Source organism: Leptinotarsa decemlineata, unplaced genomic scaffold (assembly GCF_025532065.1).
Source record: "Leptinotarsa decemlineata unplaced genomic scaffold, Ldec_3_MD MMD2_tig00000251_RagTag_RagTag, whole genome shotgun sequence".
Classification (NCBI taxonomy): domain Eukaryota; kingdom Metazoa; phylum Arthropoda; class Insecta; order Coleoptera; family Chrysomelidae; genus Leptinotarsa; species Leptinotarsa decemlineata.
Window position 1 is genome coordinate 7,610,479 of NW_027412547.1, and position 27,938 is coordinate 7,638,416.

A 27,938-nucleotide genomic window follows, 5' to 3' on the forward strand; every position below is an offset into this window, starting at 1 on the left:
GACCAGCTGTCGAAATAATAGGAGTTATAAAGCTTCAAATCCTTTTTGTAACTTATATTAATATTAAAATATATATTCAGTGTCATCCCCAAAGTATGCACCATATGGGAAACTTATTTATTAAGGGTTTTTCGCCAAAAAATTATTCTTGATAAAAGTTTGTGCATCCACTAAAACTAAACATGCATCAACAAAATACAGTAAAACACGTTTAATATACGAGGAGCCTTCAAATATTTGTTTTGAGACAGGGGTAAAGTACTCTTATTTTGAAAAATCTCGTAAAATCTTATTTAAAAAAAGTTGTTCAGCATTGAAAAATACATGCCTCTATTTGGTTCGCTTGGTAAACCCATCAGATTCAGTCAGTTGCGCTGTAGGTTGGCTGCGCATAAAATTCGAGGTGGGGAATCTTGACCCAAATATGACGGAGAATGAACTTACTTTGAATAAACATATTTTTAAAATATGGCCTAATGCGCCTGATTGGAAGCAAAAGCCAATAACATAGAGAAGGTATATTTTTTAATTTGAATTCCATTCCAAAAACCTGAAACTTCTTACGGTTGTTGGGATATATATTTATTTATTATGTATTTTTGTTTATAATCACAAATCAAGTTTTTTATCGAACAAGCAAACTCATGATTATCCAACTCGCTCTGGAAATTTGCTAGTACTTCGATCACATCGAACAGCCCTCTACCAGAAAAGCCATCTTCATCTCGGACCGAAAATTTTCAACAAATTAGACGTAAATATAAAGGCAGCCCCTAATATAAATATTTTTAAATCTAGATTGAAAACTTTTTTAATTGAAAAAAATTGCTACTCCTTGGATGAATTTTATCGATGATTTTATTCCTCTCCATGTTATTTTGTGTTTCTTTTTCATTTGGCAAATCATTTGTAAATGTAAATAGTTTTTTTCTTTTTTTAAGCTGACGTTTTCCTTGTTATTGTATATTGGAAGATATGTTTTTTCATCTTTTTTCCATTGTACCTTTCAACAAGTGAAATATTTGATAATAAATAAATAATAAATAAATAAAACTCAGCGTTTGCCTTATTATACTGACGCATGTATTATTTTTATGAAGTTCACGCCTTTTTTGACATGGCCAATCTCAATAAAAGTAAGTTTTAACTTTGTTTTATAATTTTAAGATTTTAATTACTATCATCAACCTTTTTGTTGTTTTTTTTTGAAGATGACAAGAAAGTCTATCGAAAAATTGGAATGACATGTGTTTTAAGAGTACCAGAGTCAAGTTTATTTTTTGAACGTGTCTGACTGAAAGTCCCGTTAATCCCTATCTTCCATATATTGTCTTCAATCGTTAATCAAAAACCTATATATGGCTGCAGATGCTGTAAATATACACGAATTTGTTTCAGTGTATAGAAGAATGGTAGTCTTTGGAGTTCTTTTATTTCTGTAAACAACATAAAAGAAGAAGAATTCTGATGAGCTTAACTCTCTCTTAACATACCTTTAGTTGTTAAGGTTTAACCTTAACCTAGTGGCTGGATTCATGTCTTGGGACTTGGGACACACTCAGAACAACAACAATTAACCTTAAAAATTTTTCAAATAATCAACAAATGGATGTGAAATATTTCATGTCTTTGATGTATTATTAAAAGAATTTTGAAAATTCTGGTTGAAGTTTTAAAATTGTCGTAATTATTTGCGATGATGTCTCAGTCGACAGTGGTTCGGAATGTACCACAACAAGATTTGATGAATGAATTGAAATTCTTTGTGAAAGGTGCTACAAGAAAAGAAAAATGCAGTGCTTTGGATTTAACAAAATCTGCATTAACCCTTTTGAAGCATGTTCCCGCCTCTAGGGTTGCTGTATTTGAATATTTCTGCAAAGTTTTTGATGGGGCTGCTTTGAACTACATTCAAGGAATAGAGGTGATTTTCTGTGAATACAATTACCCATAGTTCAATTCAGACGTTGAAGATAATATAAAAAATCGAACATAATTACAGGGGTATCAAAAATTGTTATATTTGATTTTATATTTAAGGCAGAGATTAAAACGGGCAAATTGCCACCACTCTCGGAATCAGATGAACTGGTTGTCTCGGAAATTCATGGTGTACTAGCGATGTTGATTTCTGACAACCCAACAGCATGGGCTCCTACAATAAGTACTTGGACATTGGAACTACTGGGTGAAATCTCCAGTAAATACTCGGGAAGGGCGCACTTTTCAACAAGTAATGAAATCAGAATAGTCTTATATATTTCACATATTTGCTATTGTTTTAATATCAAAGCCGATGGCTGGTGGCTTTATTATAATGTCATTAAAACATCACTTAACATCAATATAATATAAATTTTTATATTCATATAGTTGACCCATATATTTCAACAACTGTGACATATGTGGAACTGAGCGATTTTCGACAAATGTATATCTGTATATCTTGCTTATCTTGAAATTTTGTTTTTTTTTTGATGGTATCAAATAATAAGTCTTCAGTCATTTTCTAATATCAAATATTACTGCACAATCAGCCACAAATTTTATTGTGTAATATTTTATTGGATTGGATGTTCTTTACCGGCTTAATATTCTATCTATTTGAGATACTATAATATAAATTTTAGTATTATTTGCTCGCTTTTTATGTTATGTAATGTTATAAGTTATTTTACTTTTCTTTCAGATTTGAATGAGACCTTACAACTCTGGATGGCATGTAGGGCAACTAGGACATTGGTAGATGTTAATACTAAGTGTTTATCAAGTCTCATACACTCTGATACAGAAGCTTGCATTAGTGCTCTTTTAGGTAATGATTCCACGAAATCTTTATTTTTACATACTGAAGTTTAATTTCAGACACATCTGTTAAACATTCACCACACTTTGATTGGGTAGTTGCCCATGTAGGTAGTTGTTTTCCAAACACAGTGATAACAAGAGTATTATCATGTGGTCTTAAAGATTTTTGTCAAAACAAATCTTATGACCAAGGTTGCAACTCCCCAAAACTCAAGTCAGTTGTTGGGATATTAGGACACTTAGCTGGTAGCCATGTTGAAGATATTCGTAAAGCAATCTTGAACATGTTCAATGTAAGTTTTTTACATAGTGGTACTTATTTGAATGCAAGTCTTTTTTTATTTTTCAGTGGAGTCTCCGAGAAACTTTTGAAGATAATGATATGAATAGATTGCAGAAGAAGGCTACAGTTCCTTATATATTACAACTCGTGTACCTATCTTCCACACTGTTATCTTCAATATGTACAGATACAAAGAACATTTGTAAGTTATATTTGAGAATTCCCACCGTGATACTTTTTTAAAATCTGGCATTCATTTATTTAATATATGTTTTAATGCAAGAGGTAATTAAAATAAAATATGAGAATTTTAAATAACCTTGCAATTTGAATTGAAAAGCTTTTAACATTTAAGGATATTTGTTATTCAACTTCTCTAATTGATTTTTCAATTATATTTTAGTGACAGTAGATGTGGTTACAAGGCTATATCATTTTGTAGAACATTGGTGCCGATATTTTGGAACACCTGAGGCATTAGAAGTATGAATTATATTTATATGATTTCTGTAATTTTACATTTATAATGACCATAATTGATTTCAGGAATTGGTGACCACATTAATTTTACGGTGTGAAAATGGGGGAGAGCAGATAATAAAACTCCTTTTAACTTGCATTCATTTATCTAAAGTAAGAGGAAATGATCAAATGAAAAATGAGATAGTGGAAAAATCGAAGGAAATACTTTGTAAGTTTCATTGTAGAAATATTAATTTTATAAAGGGCGTTTTTTAAGTTGATCCCACTATTGCTACTTCAGAAACGGTTAGACTACCAGGTCGGTTGAGTTGAACAAAAGTTTTCTATTTTTTAACATGCTTTTATTAGCTTCACCTGTATGTATGTATATATGTATGTTTGTTTGTAACTCTCTAGCTCTCTGTATTTGATAGATAGGCCTTTTCATCATAAGACGAGCGCAAGGGTTGCTGTCATATTGAAATGGCGGTAATTCAAAACATTCATACTGTTTTAATCAACAATGGCTGGGCAAAGAATATTATCTCTACAAACAAATAAATTATTGGAAAAAACCATTGATGGTGCTTCACTTGTTTATAATTCAGTTGAGGCTCATAATTGTGAACAATTAAAAAGGTGGTTGAAACGTCATATGCGTCTGCAAAAAGGAAAAAAAGTGAGCTGATTGAGAGGGGTTAGGTATCAGCATTTGTTTACTACCTATAAACATATAAAAAAATAGTATTTACAGTTTCATTCTTATTAATAATGTCAATTTATTTGATGCAATTGAAAATATATTTCAGTTGACAAGAGTATTACTTATGGAACTAATAAATAAATCAAGCCATTAATATTTTGAGGCTGTACATATGACATTATTAATTAGACAAATATGTAAATACTGAATTGAATATGTTTAGTAATTTTCATCAGAGGGAAATATTTAATACAACATAATATATATGAAATTTACAGTCAAAAATGCAATAAGGAATAAGGTACATATGTTGAAATTCCTGATAGCTTAGAGGATCAGGGTTTTGTTCAGTTGGACCACTTTCTTCAATGAAATGTAGTGAGCAAATATAAGTATCCTTGGTAACATCATCAATAGATTTAAAGCCTCGATCACCCCTGCCACATTTTTTCACCCATATTTCACATTTTGCACAAGCTTTAATATGTAATTTGCTTGATGATTTGATTATTTTTTTGCGATTTCAAGACAAGGCTTTGGAAAATTTATAAAATAGTATGTGTTGGTTTTGAATGATTTGTACCCTGTATCACTTTTACATACTCCATAACAACACCGTTTTGTTGCTTATTTTCGTACAGATAACATAATTATAATGGAGTATAACATTTTTTTTTTTGATTATTTTGACTTACTCCTTTTTTTTTCACTTTTTTTTTATAATTAATAAACTTCAATTTATATTTTAATTTTTAAAACATGCGTTGCGGGCTCTTTAAATGGTTGTTTACAAAAAACAGTACGAAAAAGGTGGCTGATACTGACGCATGCGCACAAAAATTGTGATGAATAGGCCTATTTATTGACATTATTGCTTGATCTATTCGCGGGCAGATGGCGCTGTACGCAACCTTCTTGGTATATCGAAATTATTGATTGATCTATTCGCGGGCAGATGGCGCTGTACGTAAACTCCTTGATATAATTCGAACTCACTTTACACGTATTTCTTCATTTGAAAAAAGTATTTCTTTTATTAACACGCGCGCCTGCTGCCTTATTTGTAACCCTCCTTTGCGCGCCTGCTGCCTTGGGCTTGGTAGCTGATTTTCAAGCTCCCTCTCCGGATTCGGAAAGTAAAAATGGTAATTTTTCTAAACAATATACGGCTGATTGATCTCAAAGTTTAGATAAAATAAATATAGTTTAAAAAGACTAAAAAAACACGCTTTTATAGCATACGAAACTAAAAAATGAAAATTAAATATAGTTTAAAAAACTAAAAACACGCTTTTAAAGAACATCAAACTAAAAAGTTAAAAATATTTTTTTTTAAATAAGCTGAAAACAATAACGAACGAAAAATACTAGTATTATTGTGAAAAAAGCCTGGACGTTTTGTGCCATATTTTTGTATATCAAGCGCTCGTAGCTATTTTCACAATAATACTAGTATTTTTCGTTCATAATTGTTTTAAGCTTATTTTAAAAAAATATATTTTCAACTTTTTAGTTTGATTTTCTTTAAAAGCGTGTTTTTTAGCTTTTTAAACTATATTTATTTTTAATTTTTTTTGAGGAACTAGAATAATTAATCTCTTTTCAGACCGAGATTATTACTGATTCTTGTTGAAATATTCGCAAAAAACTAGAATTGTTGAATTTCGTTTTTTGGCTCTAGAGCTTCAATTAATGAAATGATTTGAGCTTATGCACCACTTTTCACGTTAAAAAAAAACTGAATATTTTTTCAATGAATGAAATGTACCCTTTCAAATTGGTTATATAAGATTATAACAAGTATTAAACAGTATTGAAAGTTCCTCTGCCTTTTTTATGTCATTGTTATGTTACAAAATTGCAATCAATTATGTACAGATCGATATCTTCAGATATCTTGAAGTGATAATACTTACAGGGTTGGTTGAATTATACAAATGTTGTCAATTTCGGACCCTTAATATAAAGAATGTTTCAGTGACCAAAATTTGATAACATTTTATAACAGAAACGTTGAGAAACACATGTACCTTGATACTTGTCCATATTTGTGGTGATTATCGAATTTTGAACAAAAACTTGTAAATTTTCAGGAGATATTTGGAATTGGTGTTTGTCTTTGAGTTCTAAATACGAAGAATATTGGTCTCTACTTTTTCAAACATATCTGATCCGGCAATTCTATGACCTGACTGTGACAATGTTTTTCTGAAAAGAAACGTTGAGAAATATTCCTGATACATGGTTGAATATTTTATGCTAGTAGGTATTTAAATTAATAAAAAAAAACAAATGTCCATACTGGAAAAAAGTTGATTATGGAATGCAATGGACAAAACATAAGAACGGAAACTGATTCATATCGAATTATTATAAACAAAAGGTTCCTTTACCTTATTTTCATATTATTTGAAATGGTTAGGATGAAAGCAACAAACAAAATTTGTCAATTTCAGTATAGTCGTGATCATAAAACAAAATTTTATTGTCCCCTCAAATTGGCAACGTTTGTCTAATTTAACCAATCTTGTAAGTTACCACTTTTGAGAAAGCAAGAATCTAATTTATCCAATCTTGTAAGTTACCATTTTTGAAACAGCAAGAGTTGAATGTGCTTTAAAAATAGTCGGTGTCAGTTACCATGCTGTGTTATTTATAGATTTTGTTATACTTACAAACAAATTATATGCAATTATATGCAATAGGTATTAGAGGGACATTTCTTGCATGGGTAATATCATATATGAAATTCAGGAAATTATATGTGACATGGGATGATACGAACTCTGTTATATTCAACGTAGACATTGGAGTTCCACATGGCTCAGTTTTGGGAACACTGATTTTTCTGATTTATATGAATGAATTTACCTCAACATCTAGGTACAAAATTAATATCACTTTTTGCCGATGATACTGCATTCTCAGAAGGAGCTGATAGTCCTGCGGAACTACAGTTAATGCCGACAAAACGGTGTTAGTTCAATTCTTCAATTGAAGACACTTAGAGCCTATGCAGGTTGATATAAATAATGTCACTATCTATCCGTCGCAAACCACAAAATTTTTAGGACTTCATATAGATTCTGAGTTGGCAAGTTACCATAAATTATGTTTGCTGCAAGATAATCAACACCAGTTTTTACGCATTGGTACAACTTGAAAAAGTTATGAATGAAAAGCATTTGTTGAACATTTACTATGCGATGGTTTATTCAGTACAATGTGCTTTTGTGGGGAGAGGGGATTAACATCAGTCGAGCATTCATCTCTCAAAAAAGGATAATACGTATGTTGTATGGTCTTTGACACACAGATTCCTGTAGACCCATTTTTAGGAAAAGAAAAATTTTAACACTACCATCTATATACATTCATAACTGTCTGATTTTTGTAACGAAGAAGGAGCCTGAGTTTGAAACAAATTCAAAGTGTCACAATTACCCAATAAGAAATTGAAATCTAATTAAACTGCAGCAACACCGTACGAGATTGTTTCAAAAATCACCCTCTCTAGCAGGCTCAAAGTTATTCAATTGTCTGCCTTCAAATATAAAGAGTATCCCATAAATGTCTACTTTCAAATGGAAAGTTAAAGAATACGTTTCAGAGGGATGTTTTTATTCTATCAATGAGTATTTTGAGTATACTTCCAAATAATTGTGATCAATGTACTTGTAATCTCTATGTTATTTATTAACTCCATGTTATACATCTACATGTTTTTTTTTACTTGACGTTTCCTATATTATTGTTAAATGATCATTTCAAAGGAATAAAAACATTATTATTATTATTATTATTATTATTAAACATCTGTTTTTAGAGGATTATAGTATTTATCGGCAAAGATTGTCATTTTAATTATTTTACTGGCGGACTGAATACTAATTTTAAAAAAAAGAAATTCAGAAGTTAACTGAGTTCTTCTCACAACAGGTGACAGCCAGATTGAGTTTACTCCCAAATTCAGCTGTTTTTTTTATAGGAATAAGAGTTATAAAAACATAAAGATTTTTTGGTTTTGTTACTAAATGAAATTAATAAACTGTAATTCAATTATTTAAACATTCTGTGTAATGATGATGCAATGTTGGATGTGTTTTTTTCTTTTTTTTTTTTCACAAACAATAAATGTTTATCTTTCATTTAAAATAATTTGCAGCCAACATTTTACAAGAAATGGATGATTCAGTGAGGCATGGCCACCCTGTAGGCCTCATTTCATCTTTCATCAAAGAAACAAATGAGCTGAAAAAAATGTTGTTGAGTCCTGAAAAAATTGTATACGAAACAGCAGGACAGATAGTAGTTTTTTTAGGTATGTATGGTTTTTAGGTTGTGTAGAATTTAACCTAACTTTTCGTATGAATTAGGTCACTTGAATCCATCAAGTTTGGTAATGGCTACACAACATTTGCTTCAAAATGCAACTACTCATGATCAGTTAGTGTTGTTGCTGAATTGCCTGACAAGCGATCTTATTGATAAAACTGCCCAACCGTATTCAGAGAAAGGAGGACATTTTTCGGTGGTACTGGAACAAATATTGAGTAGGCATATTCAGAAATTTTTCACATCAAATGAGGAAAATCTTGATCTCTCACAGATGTGGAAAAACCTACTAACATTATTACGGTGAGTGTTTGATTGTTTGTGACCCAGTTGAAATTTTCATAGATATTTATTTTAACAATTTCAGATGGGAGAAAAGTGGCAGAGTAACCTGCCTCAATTCCAGAATTATATCGAGAACAATAGAATCCAACTTAACAAATTTAACATCGCTATTCACCAGTGAAAATCTTCATATGCATATAATTGCTGATATTTTAGATACCATGGAAATTCCTAATCCAAATGAATCTTATAGCCCATCCCTTCAAGTTATATTGAATCTGACCCAATCCACTGTAAATTATTTCTTTGCCTGTTGTTATGATGATGGTAAGCTTGCACAATAATTTGTAACTTCAACATGTTATTTTTCTTGTTTTAATCTAAATTTGACAAAGCTGTAATGAATATAAATACAAAACAAATTTACTGTTTCCCTGACAATTAATTTTTCACATTGAAAATTGATACTTTTTGAAATTGTTTAGTTTTGATATTCTATGAACCAGTGCTTATTTTTGAAGAGAAAATTATGGATACATAGAAAACTGTAATTTCCCAAAATTTTCAAGAATAATTTTTCTAATCAATATATAAAAAAGAAGAAGAATAAAGTTTTTTCTTTCAAAATTATTGCAGATGTCAAAATGCCTTACTTTTTGTGACCAGTTACGAAAAAGCAAAACTTTTCTTAGCTCAGAGTCAGAAACAAAAAAAACGTCCCTATTGACAGTTAATTTGGAACACTGAATGTTTAACTTGAAAACCTTTAAAGATGAATACTACTTCAATTGAATCACTATTTTTTTTATTTACAAAAGACCACATCAACCTTCAAGGTTATTTATTAGTGGTTTAACATGATATTTTACAAAATTGAATCGCTATTTAAAACAATAACATTCTCAACTTATTTCAATAATTTTATACTTTAATTTTTTCACCCCAAATATGTAACTTAATTTATTAAAATGGTCTAATGGAGTAATATCACTTTCATCTTTGTTTTTCTTGACAGAATCAGATAAAATAAATTCAGAGAGAATTGAGATCTCAAATATGAATTGTTTCTGGAAAACAGCTCATAAAATATTAACAGTGCTAATTCAATAAAACTTTATTGTTTGAGACAATTGTTGATTCAGGTTTTCAATGAATGTTGGTTTCCACTTTAAGAAAATAAGAGTATCTGTAGCTGTTACAATCATTACATCATTGAATTGAGAACTGAAATGATTAATTGGTTTCAGGAACTTCAAGAAAATTAAAAGGATTTAAAAAAGTTAATCGAATACTGAGAAGACTCTGTACCTATTCCATGGTTGCTAAAGTATTGGCTTTAAGGGAACTATTGGAAAGGGCATTATTCAGAACAGATAATGTTCTTTTTGGAGCTAATAACAATGAGCATGACCATGAAAGTGAAAAAAGCCTTCTGAAGCAAAATAAAAAAATAGTAAGTAAGACTTTGTAAATAAAAAAGTGAGTGTTTTTCTGAAGTAAAAATTTCACCCAAAAGTTTCGTCATACATACTTAATTTGTATTTTGTATATTATTCATTTGATATAACATAGATGTTATTGTTAGTTTGAAAAATTAGTCTACGCCTCAAAATTATTCTCAAAAAGTTATCTACGGGTTTATTCTTATACGAATCTATGCATGTGGATTTCGTAAACGGTAGTATTGAATTATGTCAAAAAATCGAATCCTAACTCGTTTGATTCTGACGATATATGAGAAAATCCGAAAAATTACAATTTCTATTTTTGGACGTATCTTCTTTGAAAGCAGAAATATTGAAAATCTGTTCAAATTCTGTCATAGGAACTGACGATGGTAAATATTCTTAATATTGCCGACACCTTTTTTTGCACCAAAAAAGATACCCATGATTATATTCAACACATCATCTTTACACATTGTTCCACCTTATAAATTCTCGTCAGTACGACTGCTTCACTAAAATATTACAATCGATTGGGGTTGAAAGGTTGCCATCACCTCACTGTAAACCACAGCGTAAATTTTGTCCGCCCTGGCAGTGGTGAATATTTGAGATATTAATTTTCTTGATAATTACTAAGATGTTGTTATTAAAATAGAAATGTACTGTGAAAAGAAGACAATTGTCAGCATCCGACTTGAATCGAATGCATTCTGCTCAATTGTGACTACTGCATGAGTATACTATGTATTCGATTTCAAAATTTCACAGATACAAAAGTTTTAATAATAATAATAATAATAGCCTTCATTACCCAATAGTTGAAAACCATTCACAGGGTTAACTAAGTATGTTAAAAAGAAAGTAATATCGATCCTTATAATTACAAAGTTACAATTTGAGAAAATGAATAGGTAATAAAATTATAATTTTTGGAAAAGAAAGTTTTTGGCTTTCTACTACTTCATCTTGATACAAAAAACAAGGATGAGGGAATCTTCCAAGGAAAGGAAGGAAGTAATCAATTTTAAAATAAGTAACTCCATACATGGATGTGTAGATCATGCAAAGAAGTAACTTTCAGACACAAACTGAAAGAAAGTCCTCCTGAAACAGCTACTTTCATATAAACATTGAATTACAGTTTGTGTTTGAAAGTTACTTCTTTGCATGATCTACACATCCATGTATAGAGTTACTTATTTTAAAATTGATTACTTCCTTCCTTTCCTTGGAAGATTCCCTCATCCTTGTTTTTTGTATCAAGATGGAGTAGTAGAAAGCCAAAAACTTTCTTTCCCAAAAATTAATCACTCCTAAAAATATAACCTTCAATTCAAAATTATAATATAATAAAATAAAATTTAAAAAATAATATACCAGAAAATTAAAAATTCTCCATGAAATACTGAGATGTAGTGCCAACAATATATTCTAGGGAATCAAAATTGATATCACACAAATTTGAAATTAAATTGAAATTATTTCATCAGTTCGGACTTCCATTGTCTAATATAATATAAATTGATTTGATAATCCTGAAAAAATCAAAAAGATTTAACAATTTTATTAAACAAAAAACTGAAATTACAAAGAAATAACATACAAGCAAAAACCAAACAATTAAAATATGAAATATTAATAAAAGCTGAAAAAATTGAAAAAATAATTTTAATTTATTGAATTTATTAAAAATTGAAAAAATATTTTTAATTTTTCCAAACAATTAAAATATGAAATATTAATGAAAGCTGAAAAAATTGAAAAAATAATTTTAATTTATTGAATTTATTAAAAATTGAAAAAATATTTTTAATTTTTTAATTTTTTCAGCTTTTATTAATATTTCAATTTTTAATTGTTTGGTTGTTGCTTGTGTGTTATATCTTTATAATTTCAGTTTTTTGTTTAATAAAATTGTAATTTTCGATTAATCTTTGTGATTTTTTCAGGGTTATCAAATTAATTTATATTATATTAGACAATGGAAGTCCGAAGTGATGAAATACACTACGAAACATTGCAACCACCTTCAAACAAATAAATTGAAATTATTGCAAATGATAAAGATAGGTGACTTGAGATACAAATTGGTTCTGGCCAGTCGGCCGTAAAAAGTTTTTGTACTTCTAGTTCTAAAATGAGGCATACAGAAATTTATAAAAGGTAATACCGACATAGCATCCATATTTTTGTGCAGTAATTTATACAGAAAAATTATTCCAGCATATTTTCTGCGTAATTCAAGACTTTCAATATTGAATGTTATGGTAAGAGATTCAAATGGATCGATCCTATGAGATTTGAAGTAATTTTAATAATTTTAGAAAACGACGTTGAACTTTTTCAATTAATGTATTATAGCAATGGAGACCATAGAACAGATCCATATTTTAATTTTGCCCTTACGAACTATGAAGCCATAAACTCTCAATTCTTCATTTACTTTTGATCTAATGTGGTTGAAAAAAGACAAATTTTGATCAAAATATACACCAAGATCTTTAATTGAGTTACTTCGTGACAGTGAAATGGTATCTACTCGATAATTGTACTTGATGACTGACATTTTCCTACTATAAGACACTACTTTACATTTGGATGCATTGAGATATAGTTCGTTAACTTCACACCAAGTCTGTATATTTTCTGATTGTCGTTGCAATGTATTACATTCTTTGATAGTTTTGAACTAGACTCATGATACATTGAATATGTAACCATCGAACCAGTATTAGTAAATATTCTATGTTATAGAAAGTGGTTGACAGTGTTTCTCGGTGAATGTCACAAGTTCAAAAATTTCATTGTTTCAAAAGGTAATAACAGTTTGGAAATATATGGGAGAACAAATATGATATCTGTATCAGATATTGAATTTCTCGGTTAATTTAAAAACATCTAAAACTAGACAACTAAAATTTCTGTAAGGAAAATAAAATACAAACATTTTTTTTAAAACAATGTGTGCTTGTTACAATCATTGATTGTTTCATTACTTACACTACTCAGGTATTCAAAAGATCTGTGCTTAATGTTTGTTTTTTGGAATGAACCATTTTGGTTAACCAACGTTTTACTGTTCTGAAAATAATCAAACTGAAATATTCTGTTAAGATAGTTTCAACAGTGTCAAAAAAAAAGATTGGTCACAAATGAATAGCAGAAATTTTAAGAATACTGATTTGTAAATGAAACCAGTTTATTGTGACCTAAAATGAAAATGATAATAGCAATAATATGTGCGATTGATGACTTGTTTATTTTGTGGTAATTCATGATCACTTCAATGAAATGAATAAAAAAAACACTTTCGTCTAATTTCCACTAGTGAATTTTATTTATAGGAAAGGTTTTGGGTTTGACCCCCATTAAAAAGTATTATAATTGATAATGGGTAATTAGACAAAAGTGTTTTTATTCATTTCATTAAAGTAATAGCAATAATGATATGGTAAGACAGTAATTGAACTACATATATATCAAGAATTAAAATAATTCTTCATAAATAAAATAAAAAATAATAATATAAATATCATCACAGCACATGACATGTAAATGTCTCAGTTTAAGAATGAACAAATATATACTTTATTTCAAAATGGGAATTATCATCCTGAATTCTTCCCTATATTTCGATTCTGTAAACATATTTTTAGACAATGGAAGTCTGAACTTGTGACTATGTGGTTCTGCATAATTTATTATCTATTTATTTTAACAAAATTTTAATTTCATATACTTTAATCATTTTGTAAATTATATATTTTTGTTATTGTATAGTAGTAAGAGCTATTTATTGGATGCTAAAGTCATGACCTAATGAATAAGAATAACTCTAAGTAGAACAAATTACATCCTTCAGTTGAAAACTGCTACTTAAGTCTATATACGAATTTTTATTTTTATGAAACAAAAAGTGGTAGTGTAATGTAATTTTCCTTCCTTAAAGTTATGCTCAGTTATTGAATTTAGGTCGGTTGGTAGCCGGTCGGTTCGACGTGGGTTCTTTGTTCACTCACTCAAATCGACCGCCGTGTTGGTCGGTGGTTCAAGCCCCAGGCTGAACACTTGCTAGTGTCCCATCCGTGCGACAGCTGGTTAACGAAAAAACAGATTTTAAACAGTTCCTATGTTCCCTTAGTAACTAAACGTCATTTATTTGAAATGGTCCATTAATTTCTATTCTCAGAATATATTGGTTTTAGTTTTTATGTTACTTCTCTTTTTTCTTAATCGAATCGTAGAACTTGAATGATTATATAATATTTTTTTGAAAGAATTTTTCTTAGGTACTATCTCTTGATAGTATCAGATTTATTGAATGATTTTCCTACAAACAAAAGATGATTCATTCATCCATTCATAATTACCAAAAGTTGATAAACGTCAGTAAATACAGTAAAAAGTTCAATTTATATGAATGAGTTCTTGCAAATGAACTTTAAAAAATTAATTTGCAATTGCAAATTTTTTGTATCAATTTTCCATAATTAATTGATGGATGTAGCCGTTACTACATGGTAGGAAATCATAATGAAGAAAAGAGAATTGGAACTTTCTATGTTTTTACCACTTTTATTTGTAACTAAGTTACTACAGTTTCGTCCTAGAAGGACATTTTGAAACTTATACATTAACCTTTAATGTATATGTTTAACATTAAACTTATACATTAAACTTTAATGTATAAGTTCAACATTAAACTTATACACTAAACTTTAATGTATAAGTTTAACATTAAACTTTAATGTATAAGTTTGAAAATGTCCTCATAGGACAAACTGCAGTAATGTTAGTTACAAATAAAAATGGTAAAAAACAGAAAGTTCCAATTCAATTTTCCATGTTTTTAGGTGCATCCTAAGTAGAATTTTCAATTTAACCTGAATTTCATTAATATTTACAAATGAACATTTCCAACCATTGAGTTATTCATATTCTTTCAGAATAAAACCATCCCTCTAACAAAGCATTCGTCCGTTTTCAATGGAGGAATAATAGGGACAGGCAAAAGAAAATTGACTACTAATAATAAAATACATAGTCACGCCGTTGCAGAAAATACATACCAACTTATAAATGCTATGAAAGCATGTTGCACTCTACCAGAAGAAAATAAATATAGCGACATGTCCTGGGATAGTATGACTCTTTTATCATTATTGCTGGTTCAGTTTGTAAGTCCTGACGTAATGTATAACGGATTGCCATGGCCTGAGGAAGAATTTTCAAAGGTAAGGTATTAGAGTAACAATATTTGAAAGAGCAATAGTTTTTCTCAATTTTCCGGCAGAATTTCATCATCAGTTACTGCCTTAAGAAAATAATAAAATGTAGATGAAAAAAAAAATCATAAATAATGATTTTTGTCATGATTGGTATTTTTTGATTTCTGTTAAGAAATGTACTAATATCAGATGTCATCAGAATTCCATGAAGTAAATAACTTTTTCAATTTAGGTCACTATGGAGAGGGATCTGTTCATCAGAAGAATGTTTGCAAACACGCCCTTACTCTGGGAGTTATTAAGCTTTGTAGCTGTATATCGCCCAGCCATTTGTTACTGCTCTGTATTAATAAGGGCTCTGACCGCTACCCTGATTCATCAGTGGAAGAGCATGGGGGAGCAGAGCAAAGACGATATATCGGAGAATTATAAACTATTGATGGATACAACCGTGAAAGTTATCGATATTATGGCGTTAGGTCAACTGTTGCCTCCACCTTTATCGAATATTCGTGATGTAATACCCTACTTGAAATGCTATGAGGTGAGTGGAAGAACATTTCATTATTGTTTTTATGTCATCATGTATGATTCTGAAGAATCAATGAATATTTATTTCGAATGCAAAACTTGATGATGCATGTGTAAAGATTCATCGACTTTGTTGGTATCCAATAATAGTTTAAAAAATATTTTCATGACTGTGATATTTTTTTTCTCAAACTCAATTCAGTATCATGTGGTCTAAAAATTGAAGTTGTTCATCAAAAAAAAAACACCCAGATCCTTCACAGATGAAACATAAGATAATCCATGGCCATTAAATACATAAGAAGGATCAAATTTTTTATTTCTTTTGTAAAAACTTATAAAACAGCATTTTGCGATATTCAACTGTAAATTATTCTCGGAGCACCATGTAATCAATCTATCTAGGTCATCTTGCATTAGTGTTGAATCATATAGTGATCTTATTGGCATGAAAACTTTGAGATCATCTGCGAACATCAAAAAATCAGTATGATGGAAACATTCAACAATGTCGTTAATAAAGATATTGAATAACATAGGAGCGCAGTGAGATCCCTGAGGTACCCCTGATGGCACCTGAATTATAACCGATGTAACGCCTACAACTTTAACTTGTTGGGTTCGATTACATAAGAAACTTCTGAGCCATGTTACAGCTGAGTCAGAAAATACAAATATCTTTAATTTTTTCAATAAGATATAGGGGTCTACTCGATCAAAAGCTTTTGAAAAATCCGTATACACTGTATCCATTTGCCCTTTACTTTCCAAAACATCCAATATTTTGTGTTCAAAAATCATCAAGTTGGTAATAGTAGATTTATATTGTGAGAATCCATGTTGATTATTTATTAAACGTTCCTTACAATAAAACTAATGAATCAACTAATGAATCAAACATTTTTGCAAGTGAAGACGGACTACAGATACTTCGATAATTTTCCACATTTAAAAATAGGCCGGATAAAGCTATGTTTCCACTGGTCAGGAAATGAACTAGAATCTAATGAGCACTTGAAAATAAGAAATATGGGATATGTTAAGGTACAGATACATTTTTTGAAAAAATACTCGGGAAAGCCATCAGGTCCACAATTCAGTTTGTCTTTGAGATTGAAAATTTTGTTGAAAATGTCTTTCACTGACACGTAGAAATCTGGTATATCATACTCAACTAATTCTGAAAAATTATTAACATCTATATCAGTAGAAGAAAAATACACAATAGCAAAAAAGTTTGCAAAACAGTCTGCAATCTGCTTGCTGTTGGTTCCAATCTCAGCCCCATATTTTACTGTGTCCAGTATATCATTCGTAGCCCTTTTATTATTAAAATAATTCCAGAAAGATTTCGGATTGGTATATATGGATTGATTGAGCTGATTCACATAATTTCTGAAGCAAGTCTCAGATAAGTGACAAAAAGAAATAGCCAGTTTCAATTCGAGAATTGAAAATTATGAAATTTCTCCATCCTCTACGGTGAAGTTTTTAGGTGTACACTTGAATTTCTCAGCTGGAAAACTTATTGGAGAAGAGTTATATCAAAACTGAACTCCAAAAATTATCTTCTGAGAAACCTCTGTAATATTTTAAACCAAAAACAGCTGATTATGCTGTATCATGCTCAAGTCAAATCCCGTCTTCGGTAATGGTATTACTTCCTGGGGGAGCTTCCTCCTTATCAAGGCTGTTTTTGTCGCCTAGAAAAATGTAAGATGTATAGCAGGAGTCTCAAGAAATACAAGCATTTTTGAAAATTTTGAAATACTTACATTACCATGCCTGTATATATTCGATTTGTGTTTTTATAAATGATAACCGTAACTGTTTCATGAAAAATTAAAATGTGCATTCTATTAATACCAGGTTTAAGACAGACTTTCATATGCCTTATTGTAAAAATGCACTGACTTAAAATTCCCCCAAACTGAAAAAACTATAGGAGTATCCACAGTTTCAAAATTACACTAAAGTTTTAATAAAAATTTCAATGAATGTGTTACTCCTAGTAAATTGTCTTGTTATTTTTGGTTTTGTTTTTAAGCTCTTTTCTGACTAATCGTACGCAATATACCTTTTGATTGTCTTACGGATAATAAAATTTATTATTATTACTATATTGCCTCACTTACTCACTCAAAAAACATGAATTCTATAATAGTAGGCACTGAATTCTAAGAAATATTACCTTAAAACGAAAACATTGTTGTCAAGATTTTGATTACATATATTTTATCGTAATTTTTCCTAATCTGTTGAGTATAATTTCCGTGCCCCACCAAAGAGACAGATTAAGGCAAAAAAGTCCTCATTTCTGAGAATTTAGTGCCTACTATTTTGGAATTAGAATATTAGAAACTACTACCAAGTCTGCGTTCGGTCATAGTATTCACGTCAAAATTGTATGTATGTATTATAGTCCCTAGTTTCCATTGCCACACTTAAGAATCAACAATATTGAGAAGTTCTGGGCAATAATGGTGACCTGCTAATAACTTAAATAGAAACAATAAGTCTCTTTGGATTCGCCTACTTTCCAGAGCTGTCAAATGAAAGATTGAAGGGATGTCCCACTTGAGAATCCATTTTGTAAGCAGCAGTCCTCAAGAATTCATTCAGGACTCTCTAATAATATTTTATAGACCCAGTAAAGAGATCACACAATAGATGCATATTCTAAGTTTGATCTCATCAGTGAACAATGAAAAATTCACACTGTATCAACAGAGAAGTCCTTACTGATCCTAGATACATAACCTAAGAGTTTTACTGATTTGAATGTGATACTGTTGATATGAGTTTTGAATGTCAGTTATCCATCAAACATGATACTGTGGGTAACACCATCATTATTGAAAAAATTAAATAGTAAAAGTCCACAATGACTGCCTTGGGGTACATCATATAGAACACTAATGGTTTTCGATATATAATTGTTGTGATCCTCACCCACTGAATTGTACCTATTAAGAAGCTCTGTGAAAGTCAAAAATGAAGACTTTGTGATTCAATGGAATTTTTTCACTATCAGTAGGCAATTAGATCTGCACTCATGCGAATTGGAGATGATTGATTCCATAATTTATTTTTATCATTTAGACAAGTTAGAGAGATCCTGTTATTCGATAGGATTATTTTTTTGGGGCGGGCTTTGTTTTTTGAAAGTGATTTTGGAACTGAGATTCTTGGATTGAGTTTTTTGCTTCGTTTGCTCTGTTTTGAATCTCCTTTTATAAATCTTCACTATCTATTTACACCTGATTTCTAGGTTTATTATGTTCTTTGATTTCACCAATATCATTCCTTATTAATTTATTTGCCATCACAATTTTCTGAACATTTAGCAACCTCTCTTCTATGCATTTATGGGATTCCAGTATCTGTTCCAGCTTTAGTATTCTCTGTTCTAAAGTAATGAATTTACTATTAAAAGTTGATGATTTTGTATTTCATCTTCTAGTTGTTCAATTTTTAGAGATAGAGCAGAAATAATATTGACTCTGCAATAAAAAGACATAACACTAGTCGGAATCACTACTGTTCTAATTTCTGTAGAAGATAATCCAGCACAGCTTTTGCATATAATTTGTCTGCACTGATCACAAGGATATTTAAAGGTCCCATTTCTACAAACAGCACTACACTTGAAAGGGAGGGTATAGCTGAGTGGATGACAGCGAAGCAATTTAAGCTTGCCCATCAGAAACCACTAGAGAAGGTAGCAGAAGAATTCTCTTCTCAGGCGTCCAGTCGTTCATGCTCTATGGCACAACGATCTGGATAAGTGCCATGGGAAAAAACAAATATATTACTAAGTGTCCAGAGAAAAGCAGCCATAAAAATAGTATGTGCATATAGAACAGCATCAACCAAAGCTCTGCTGATTATTGCAAGAACCCTCCCAATAGATCTGCTGGTGGTGGAAGAGAGAACAATGGTACAAAACAACGTACCAAAAGCGTTAGCAAGGTCACAAATTATTGAAAAATGGCAACAATTTTGGGAGATAGATTATGAAAAGGCCAACTGGACAAAAAGACTGATAAGAGACATAGAATCATGGATGAACAGAAAATAGGGAGAGACGGGAGACACGGTAGAACACACAATCTTTGAATGCATACACTGGGAAGAACAGAGACGAAGCGCAGAAATGTTGACAGAAGAATTATCACCGGAAAACATGGTAGGGAAGATGCTCAAAAATAAAGAAAACTGGGAAGCCGTTAGTAAATTATCCAAGACCATCCTGACAAAGAAAAGAACTAAATGAATAATAATGAAGAACTGAAGAAAATGGAAGAGCCCCGAACCATTACTATAGTCTGCTATTCCGAAGTAATGCCCAAGGGCGGTTCCAGAGTAGCCTGCTTGACTCATGAGTGGTTTTTTAGTCGGTAAGAATCCGACATCACCTCGTCACAGGGCGACCAAAAAAAAACTGCCATTGCTAGATTGATTCTGTGGAAAATAGTTTGTAAAGCTCTTTACGCGTTACAGGTCACTTTGACGCCGAGTTCAGGTCACGGTTGCCTCGGGCGCCAGCTTTCGGCGTGGTGTGCTCCACGTGCTCCGGGTAGCGTCATTGAAAAAATGTAATACACCAGGGGTCACTATGATATTGACTAAATCAATTGTAGCCAGTATGGTAGGCTTTAATTGCCGTCCTGGGTTCGAATCCTGGGTACCTGCTGCTTTTAGTTAGAAGTAAAATGAAACAAATAAATCAGATGTTATCAAATTTATTTCAACACACCAAGGTATCAAGAAAAATCAATCTATTACTATTTTTACAAGCGGAAGAAAGCGGAAAAAGGTTATGCATTCATCATGCCAAGCATCGACAGACGGTTAGGAGACTACGGCAAACGGTGCGCAAGCACAAGTGCTAAGCCCATTCAAAGCTCTTATATGAGGATTCGTGATTCTCAGTTCAAAACAGATAACTAGCAATATACGGTGGTATCAACTTGAAGGGTGTTTGACACACGGCACTCGACAAATTATAACAACAATATAATGGTACACCCGGTATAATAATTAATCAGAATGTGGGGTGTTCATCACACCGCCCATGTAAAGTATAATCAGTTTACGGTATTCGGTATACGTCAACAATATCAATATGAAGGGTGTTCAGAACACGGCCTTCTTCAAAATAAAATAATCAACACATTGAATATAATTGACCACTTGGTATCAAGGGTGTTTTCACAAGGCCGTTAATATAAAACGGTCAGTTATTTGTCGAAATATCAAACAAACTGATAACCACTACATTTTATCCATTTATTTTTTTTTTGTCTACTGGTTTGCCTTTATTTACTGGAGCTCGGACTCGAACGGAGCTGGAACTGGAAATAAACTCAACTGAACTGCCTTGCTAGATGCTCTCGAGATTATTTGAAATAAAGTTCTATGCGGTGTCAGGTGATGGAATAGAATAGAATATAGAATATAATAGAATAGTTTATTGGTGCTGTTTAACATAAAGTTTTACACAAGTCAAAATAAATATAAATAAAATAAACTAAAATTACAATGTATAAAACACACTTATATAATTTACACGTTAACATTTTTTAGTTTGCGTTTCTAGACTCTGTACATCTCGAAAATTTGATGCATTATTATAGTTATTTCTAAATTTTTTGTTGTACATTTCTTTTTTGAAATCGTATCTATACACAGCAACACCTCTGGACCAGAATGTGTTTGTATAAGCCATTTCTTTTACACTGTAGTCCATACCGATTTTAAAGCACCTGTTGTCTTTAATTTTTCTATGGGTATCAATCTCTGTAACAGTAACACGATTTTTTTTATTAGTCTTTACATTCTTTACATTCAAATATTCCACTATCAAATTTTCTGTAACATGCTCTTTAACCCCGGGATACAAACAACCAGATTTTTTTTGTCCTGATCTCTTCCTGCAAATCCTTTACTTTCCCCCTCTTCATTGATTTTTGCCTCTCCGATATAAACTTTATTTTGGGAGAGTTGTGCCCTCCATCGGTGGTACGGTGTATTAACAAATAACGTATAATTTTCAAATCTCATCCTGTCGCTATAGAGTGGAAAATCGCAATGGCGACCTGGGATTTCTATCGCGATAGAGTGGCACTTTGACCTAGGAAGGTATTCATTCAGTCGGTGTCAGATGAATAACGGAGCAATAATATAAACACAAAATAAAGAAAGCTGTTTCTACCTGACGTACCACTGGGGAAATTAGTAACTTCGTTACAAGTTGATAATTGTAAGGAGATTAACATTTAGTTCTTTATATTGGCTTCCTTAGATTTTTATTGTTCGGGACCGAGCAGAGGACTAATGACCATATATCTTTTCCAAAAGAAAGAACCAATACATGCTGCTTATTTATTTTTCTGTATGACAGAATTATTAGAAGCAAGTGTTGTTTTGTGGTGAAAATAAATATATACCTAGCATAGTTATCATTTTTTTGCTTCAATAATACACAATAAACCATTTGACATCATTTTTTTTTCAGATCGTCGCTGTACTGAGAGAATGTGTTTGGTGCTACATGAGGGACCATATACCTTCTCCTGCTTTGTTTGTTTGTGATTCAAATGGAGTACATTGGAGGGATCCGATTACAGCCAGGCCGCCAGAAATATACACGAACACATTGAGAATTATAATGCAGAGAAATATCAGGGTATTGGGACATATGTATGCACAAATGTTCATTAACGTACCAACACATGATTCATAAATTTTATTTTACTATATAGATATAGATCAGGATGTCCAAATGTTCTGCAACACATCCATTGTTATATGTACAGAACCAGCAGGAATTAGATATAATAATATATTTATAAGATTTTGATTATATTTCAAAAAACATTTTAGTGTTTCTGATACCAGAGTTAATACTTGAGTAATAAAATTATTCATTCAGTTATTTCAATTTTTTTTTCAGTTTTTCATCGTTTAAAAGTAATTTATTATTCATTTGAGTAGTGCAGTAAAAGGACTGTTCATAACTTATGTTGAACAAATTAAAAGATTTCTCTATTCGCTCACATTTATATAACTCTCATTCAAGATCATTTGATAGTTGTAACATTCTTTTATGAATTGATCTCAACTAAAACTTTGATAAAGCAACACATGTCATTATTCTGAATTTTCATCAATATCATTTAAACATGGTCAAAGAATGTCCCTGTATAATGTCGCACACAAAAGTCTAAAATTAATAAATTGGCTCACAAGTCAAAATTATGTATCATTCTACAGACAATGTTATACAGATTACATTCAACACATCGAACATTCTATTATTAATAATGTTGAATCTTTTTGGAAATTTGTAAGCAGCAAAAGGGAAAATAATACTATACCTAATACAATGACTTCTGGTAATCGTACTGCTACCAATGGGATCGATATTGCCAACCTTTTTGCTAATCAATTTTCTTCCGTCTATACAAGTCAATCTTTACATCCTTATGATACCAAAATTACATCCATGGTTAGTTAATGTGTCCAATTATCATATTGAAATCTCTAAAATTTACGAAAAACTTTTAGAACTTAATATCAACAAAGGCTCCGATTCTGATGGAATTCCTCCAACTTTTTTTGAATCATTTAGCTTCATTTTAGCTCGACCACTTTTCTATATATTTAATAATTCTCTATCATCTGGCAAGTTCCCGAACTATTGGAAAACCTCATATGTTACCCCAATATATAAATCAGGTCGAAAATCCGCCGTGTGTAATTATCGTCTAATATCTATTCTTAACGCCATCCCTAAAGTTTTTGAGAGCATCATTTTTGATTACTTTACTTATGGCTGCTCCCCAATTATAGGGACCCAACAATTCGGATTTACATCCAAAAAGTCAGCTGAACTGGGTCTGATTACCTACGTTGATTTTCTGTCTGGTGCTCTGTCTAAGGGTTTGCAAGTTGACTCTGTGTACACTGATTTCTCCAAAGCTTTTGACAAAGTTAATCATGAGCTATTGATCCATAAACTTTGTTTATATGGTGTTGATGGGAAAATATTGCAGTGGCCCAAGAGCTATCTAACGGAAAGAACACAAATTGTCAATCATTACTATTCTCATACCATCGCAGTTACATCGGGTGTTCTACAAGGTTCACATTTGGGACCACTGTTGTTTAACTGTTCTTATGTATGAATTTTTTGAGAAAGAAAGGTTTCGGATTTCTACTTCTCCATCTTTATGTATACAACAATGTGAGAAACCTCCAAAGTAAGGAATAAAACAATTGGTTTCAAAATGAACTTTTCACAAAAATGTGTAGATCATGTGAAAAAGTAATTTTCAGTCACAAATTGGAAAAAAGACCTCTTGAAACAACTATTTTCATATAAACATTGAATTACACGGAAAAAGTACTTATAAAACAATTACTTTTATATGAACATTTAATTGTACAAAAAACATTTTTTCCTATTCATTTTGTGCCCCGAACATTTGTTATGAAAGTGAATCAGATATCATTCACAGGGTTACTACACAATTTCGTATATGAAGTAAATTTCACTTACATGGAATACTGTTATCCTCAATGGTGGACATCGATGTTTCGGAATAAGACACCTGCCTTATTTCCTCTTCAGCACCAATCTGGATAACATTACAACATGAACAACGCAGGTCATTCATAACATTATGACTTCATGTCACGAATGAGTTAAATCTACTCATGAAAATAAACATCATCATAGGTGCTAAGAATCATATAAGTTTCAACTTTTGAAGGTTGTTTTTCGTATGATGATAACTGGTAATTATCAATAAAGACCCATTCAAACACTTTTTTTAACGCAATATATTGCTCTTTCAGGAAAATATACACTTATATAGATCATTTTATTTAGTCTGACAAATCTCTAGTTTTAATTCGGTAATTTAATTGCAGAACACGATGTTCATCACTAGAGTGAATTTGTTATCCATTTATAACTTTTATTTTTCTATCAATTCATAGAATGTGCAAAAAAATTAAAGTTTGAAATTCATCTCCCTATGATGACCATTTGACCTTATTGAGTGAAGAATATACATTTCGTGTTTCATCATTTTTCAATTTCATTATTGCTCATTCTTTTTTGAGATACAGATGAATTTGAATCTGAAAAAATTATTTTTTTTATTACTGCCACCTCATCAATGAACTTGGATAAACATCAAAGCAGATACTGCCATATTGTTCAATAATTTTACTCAATTATGGTTGATACATTGCTTCATACTAACCTCCAGATAGCAATAAATAACAATGGAATTACTAGCTCAGTATGAATCTGAAGAAATGATGAAATAATGAACTATAGTAAAACCAATAATGATTGAGAGTAAAGCGCGTTGTCATATCTAAATTTTACGTTATCAGTTTATAGCAGAATCAAAATATAGTAAGCAGTAGAGTTGTAGCTTGTGACAAATTATAGATAATACACAATACTAGTACGATTAAAAGGTATTATTTATGACAAAAATCAGTAATGAGCTTGTAATGAGTAATACTTATACATTTCCTGATTACTGATTAGTTGAAATTCATTATTTTCTGTATAGTGTTAGATATTTATTACAACTAGTGGCAACGCTGTACGCAACGATATTTCTGTCTTTGTCACTTTACCATAACTTTCATCTCATCGTTGCAGTCCTCACTAATGTACTTGCAGCCATGAGCGTATCATTGGTTTGTGAATTATACAGCGTGAATTGTACGTTTTACAGTTAAGTTAGTCAGCAATCGACGTGTTGTGATAACAATTGGTGAAAATAATAGTGCTAATAAGTGTTTAAGCGTTACATAATTATATTTCTACACCGTTCTCAAACTACTCAAAAAATGGTGGACATGGTCGGGCCTTCCACGTCGAAAAAGGTAAAACGGTCGGAGTCTCGGTCAGTAAGAGAAAAACAAATTGTACTGCGAGTATTTCACTGTCTTGAAAGAGATCATCAGCCACCAAAAGATGACTTTGTGCATATGTGCTGTAATTCTACGTGTGTACCTCCGAATAACCAACCGGGCATTTCTACATCATTAAGTTCCACAATTACAAAAGATAAATTAGTTGATATGTGCTCTGATTATACCGGTGTCCCAAAATCATCGATTTACAAAATACTAAGAGAAGCAGAAATTCATGGGGACGTACAAACGCCAAAAACTAGTAGCGGACGAAAAAAAATCACAGTTGATGAAGAAGCCAAAACCAGTATACGCAGAACTATTCACAGTTTCTTTTTCAGAAATAAGCTGCCCACACTACAAACAGTTCTGGAGGCACTTAGCGATCATGAATTGGTCCCAAAAATGGGTAAAGAAACTTTTAGGAAACTTGTACACGAAATGAAATTTACGTACGGAAAAGTTGACAGGAAAAGCATTCTCATTGAACGTCAAGAAATAATAGCATGGAGAAGAAACTATCTAAGAAAAATTGACGAATTTCGGAAGTTCAAAAAAAAATTGTACTTCATGGACGAGACATGGGTTAACCAAGGACATACGGTCAAAAAAGTATGGCAGGATGGTAATATAACAAGTGCACGACAAGCCTTTATTGAAGGTTTGTCAGTTGGGTTAAAACAGCCATCTGGAAAAGGTAGTCGTCTGATAGTTACGCATATAGGAAGCGACAGTGGATTTTTACCAAATGGTGAATTAATATTTAAATCTATGAAAACAGGCGACTATCATGAAGAGATGAATGCGGAGGTGTTTGAAAAATGGTTTGAAGGCATCATTCAACTTGTGGAACCTGGGTCTGTCATCGTCATGGACAATGCCCCATACCATAGTCGACATTTAGAACCATTACCGAAACAATCATGGAAAAAAGCAGCAATTCAAGAATGGTTAATTAATAAGAACATCCATTATAACAAATATAACGTAGACAACCGTATTGAACACAATATTGAACCAATCATAATTCACTTTGATGATAGCGGTAGCAACAGTGACGAATCTGAGGTTGAAGATTAGACGAAAATTTGTACATTTACATTTATATTATATTCTATTATCAAAAATTTGTAATTTGTATTTTCTAGTACCCCTGACGATGAGTTTAAGTTACTCGAAAGCTTGAGAATAGTTATAAAGAGTTCACTTATCAATTGCTGCAACCCAATAGTGAAAAAAGTTTATATATATATATATATATATATATATATATATATATATATATATATATATTGTGTGACTACAACGATTAGGTAAATTACGATATTGCAAAGTTTTAATGAAATAAATAAAAAATGTGTATGAATATTTTAACTAATTGTACTAAGAATTTTTCTTTCATTCTTAACCCTCTCAAAAATTAATAAGAACGCCCCCGATTTGCTGTCAACTGGGCTTACTTCTACTCTCAATCATTATTGGTTTTAGTATAGATTAGTATAAATATGAAGAAATAATTTTTCTTGTACACTGAGAAAAATATTTTCAAAGAATTATTCTCGGATGTTTTGTTAATCAGGTTTGTAGCATCAGGAGGTGTAACAAATTCTTAATTCAAACTCGTAATATATTTTTCCATGTTGGAAAATAGAAGCTGTTCTGTTTTGGGTACATTCGCATGTGTAACAAGAAAATTATTATTTTTATATGTAGGTGAATGAACTGTCACCCATTCTCAATGAAAATTCCAAAATTTTCTGCTCTAAATAGACTATGGCTGTGAAAGCCTAACTTCTTCTTCTCGGTTGAAATTTCATCAACGTGGTGATTTATTGAAGAGTGTAAGTTCTAATTAGTCTCTGTGTTAAAATCATCAATGAAATATTGTATAATTTTAAGAATACGAA

The 27,938-nt window shown here is 31.1% G+C and overlaps 1 protein-coding gene across 1 annotated transcript; it reads left to right on the forward strand.

Annotated features, from left to right (window-relative positions):
• Nucleotides 1–1,593: 1,593 nt before the first annotated feature.
• Nucleotides 1,594–23,023, forward strand: omd (integrator complex subunit 5 omd). The gene is made up of 14 exons (XM_023169659.2): nucleotides 1,594–1,924; nucleotides 2,041–2,233; nucleotides 2,690–2,815; nucleotides 2,866–3,101; nucleotides 3,158–3,293; nucleotides 3,495–3,574; nucleotides 3,638–3,782; nucleotides 8,422–8,577; nucleotides 8,633–8,894; nucleotides 8,959–9,203; nucleotides 10,124–10,329; nucleotides 15,271–15,558; nucleotides 15,785–16,096; nucleotides 22,604–23,023. Exons 1-14 carry the CDS (start codon nucleotides 1,697–1,699, stop codon nucleotides 22,829–22,831), a joined length of 2,841 nt encoding a protein of 946 aa, XP_023025427.1. The 5' UTR covers nucleotides 1,594–1,696; the 3' UTR covers nucleotides 22,832–23,023.
• Nucleotides 23,024–27,938: the final 4,915 nt, after the last annotated feature.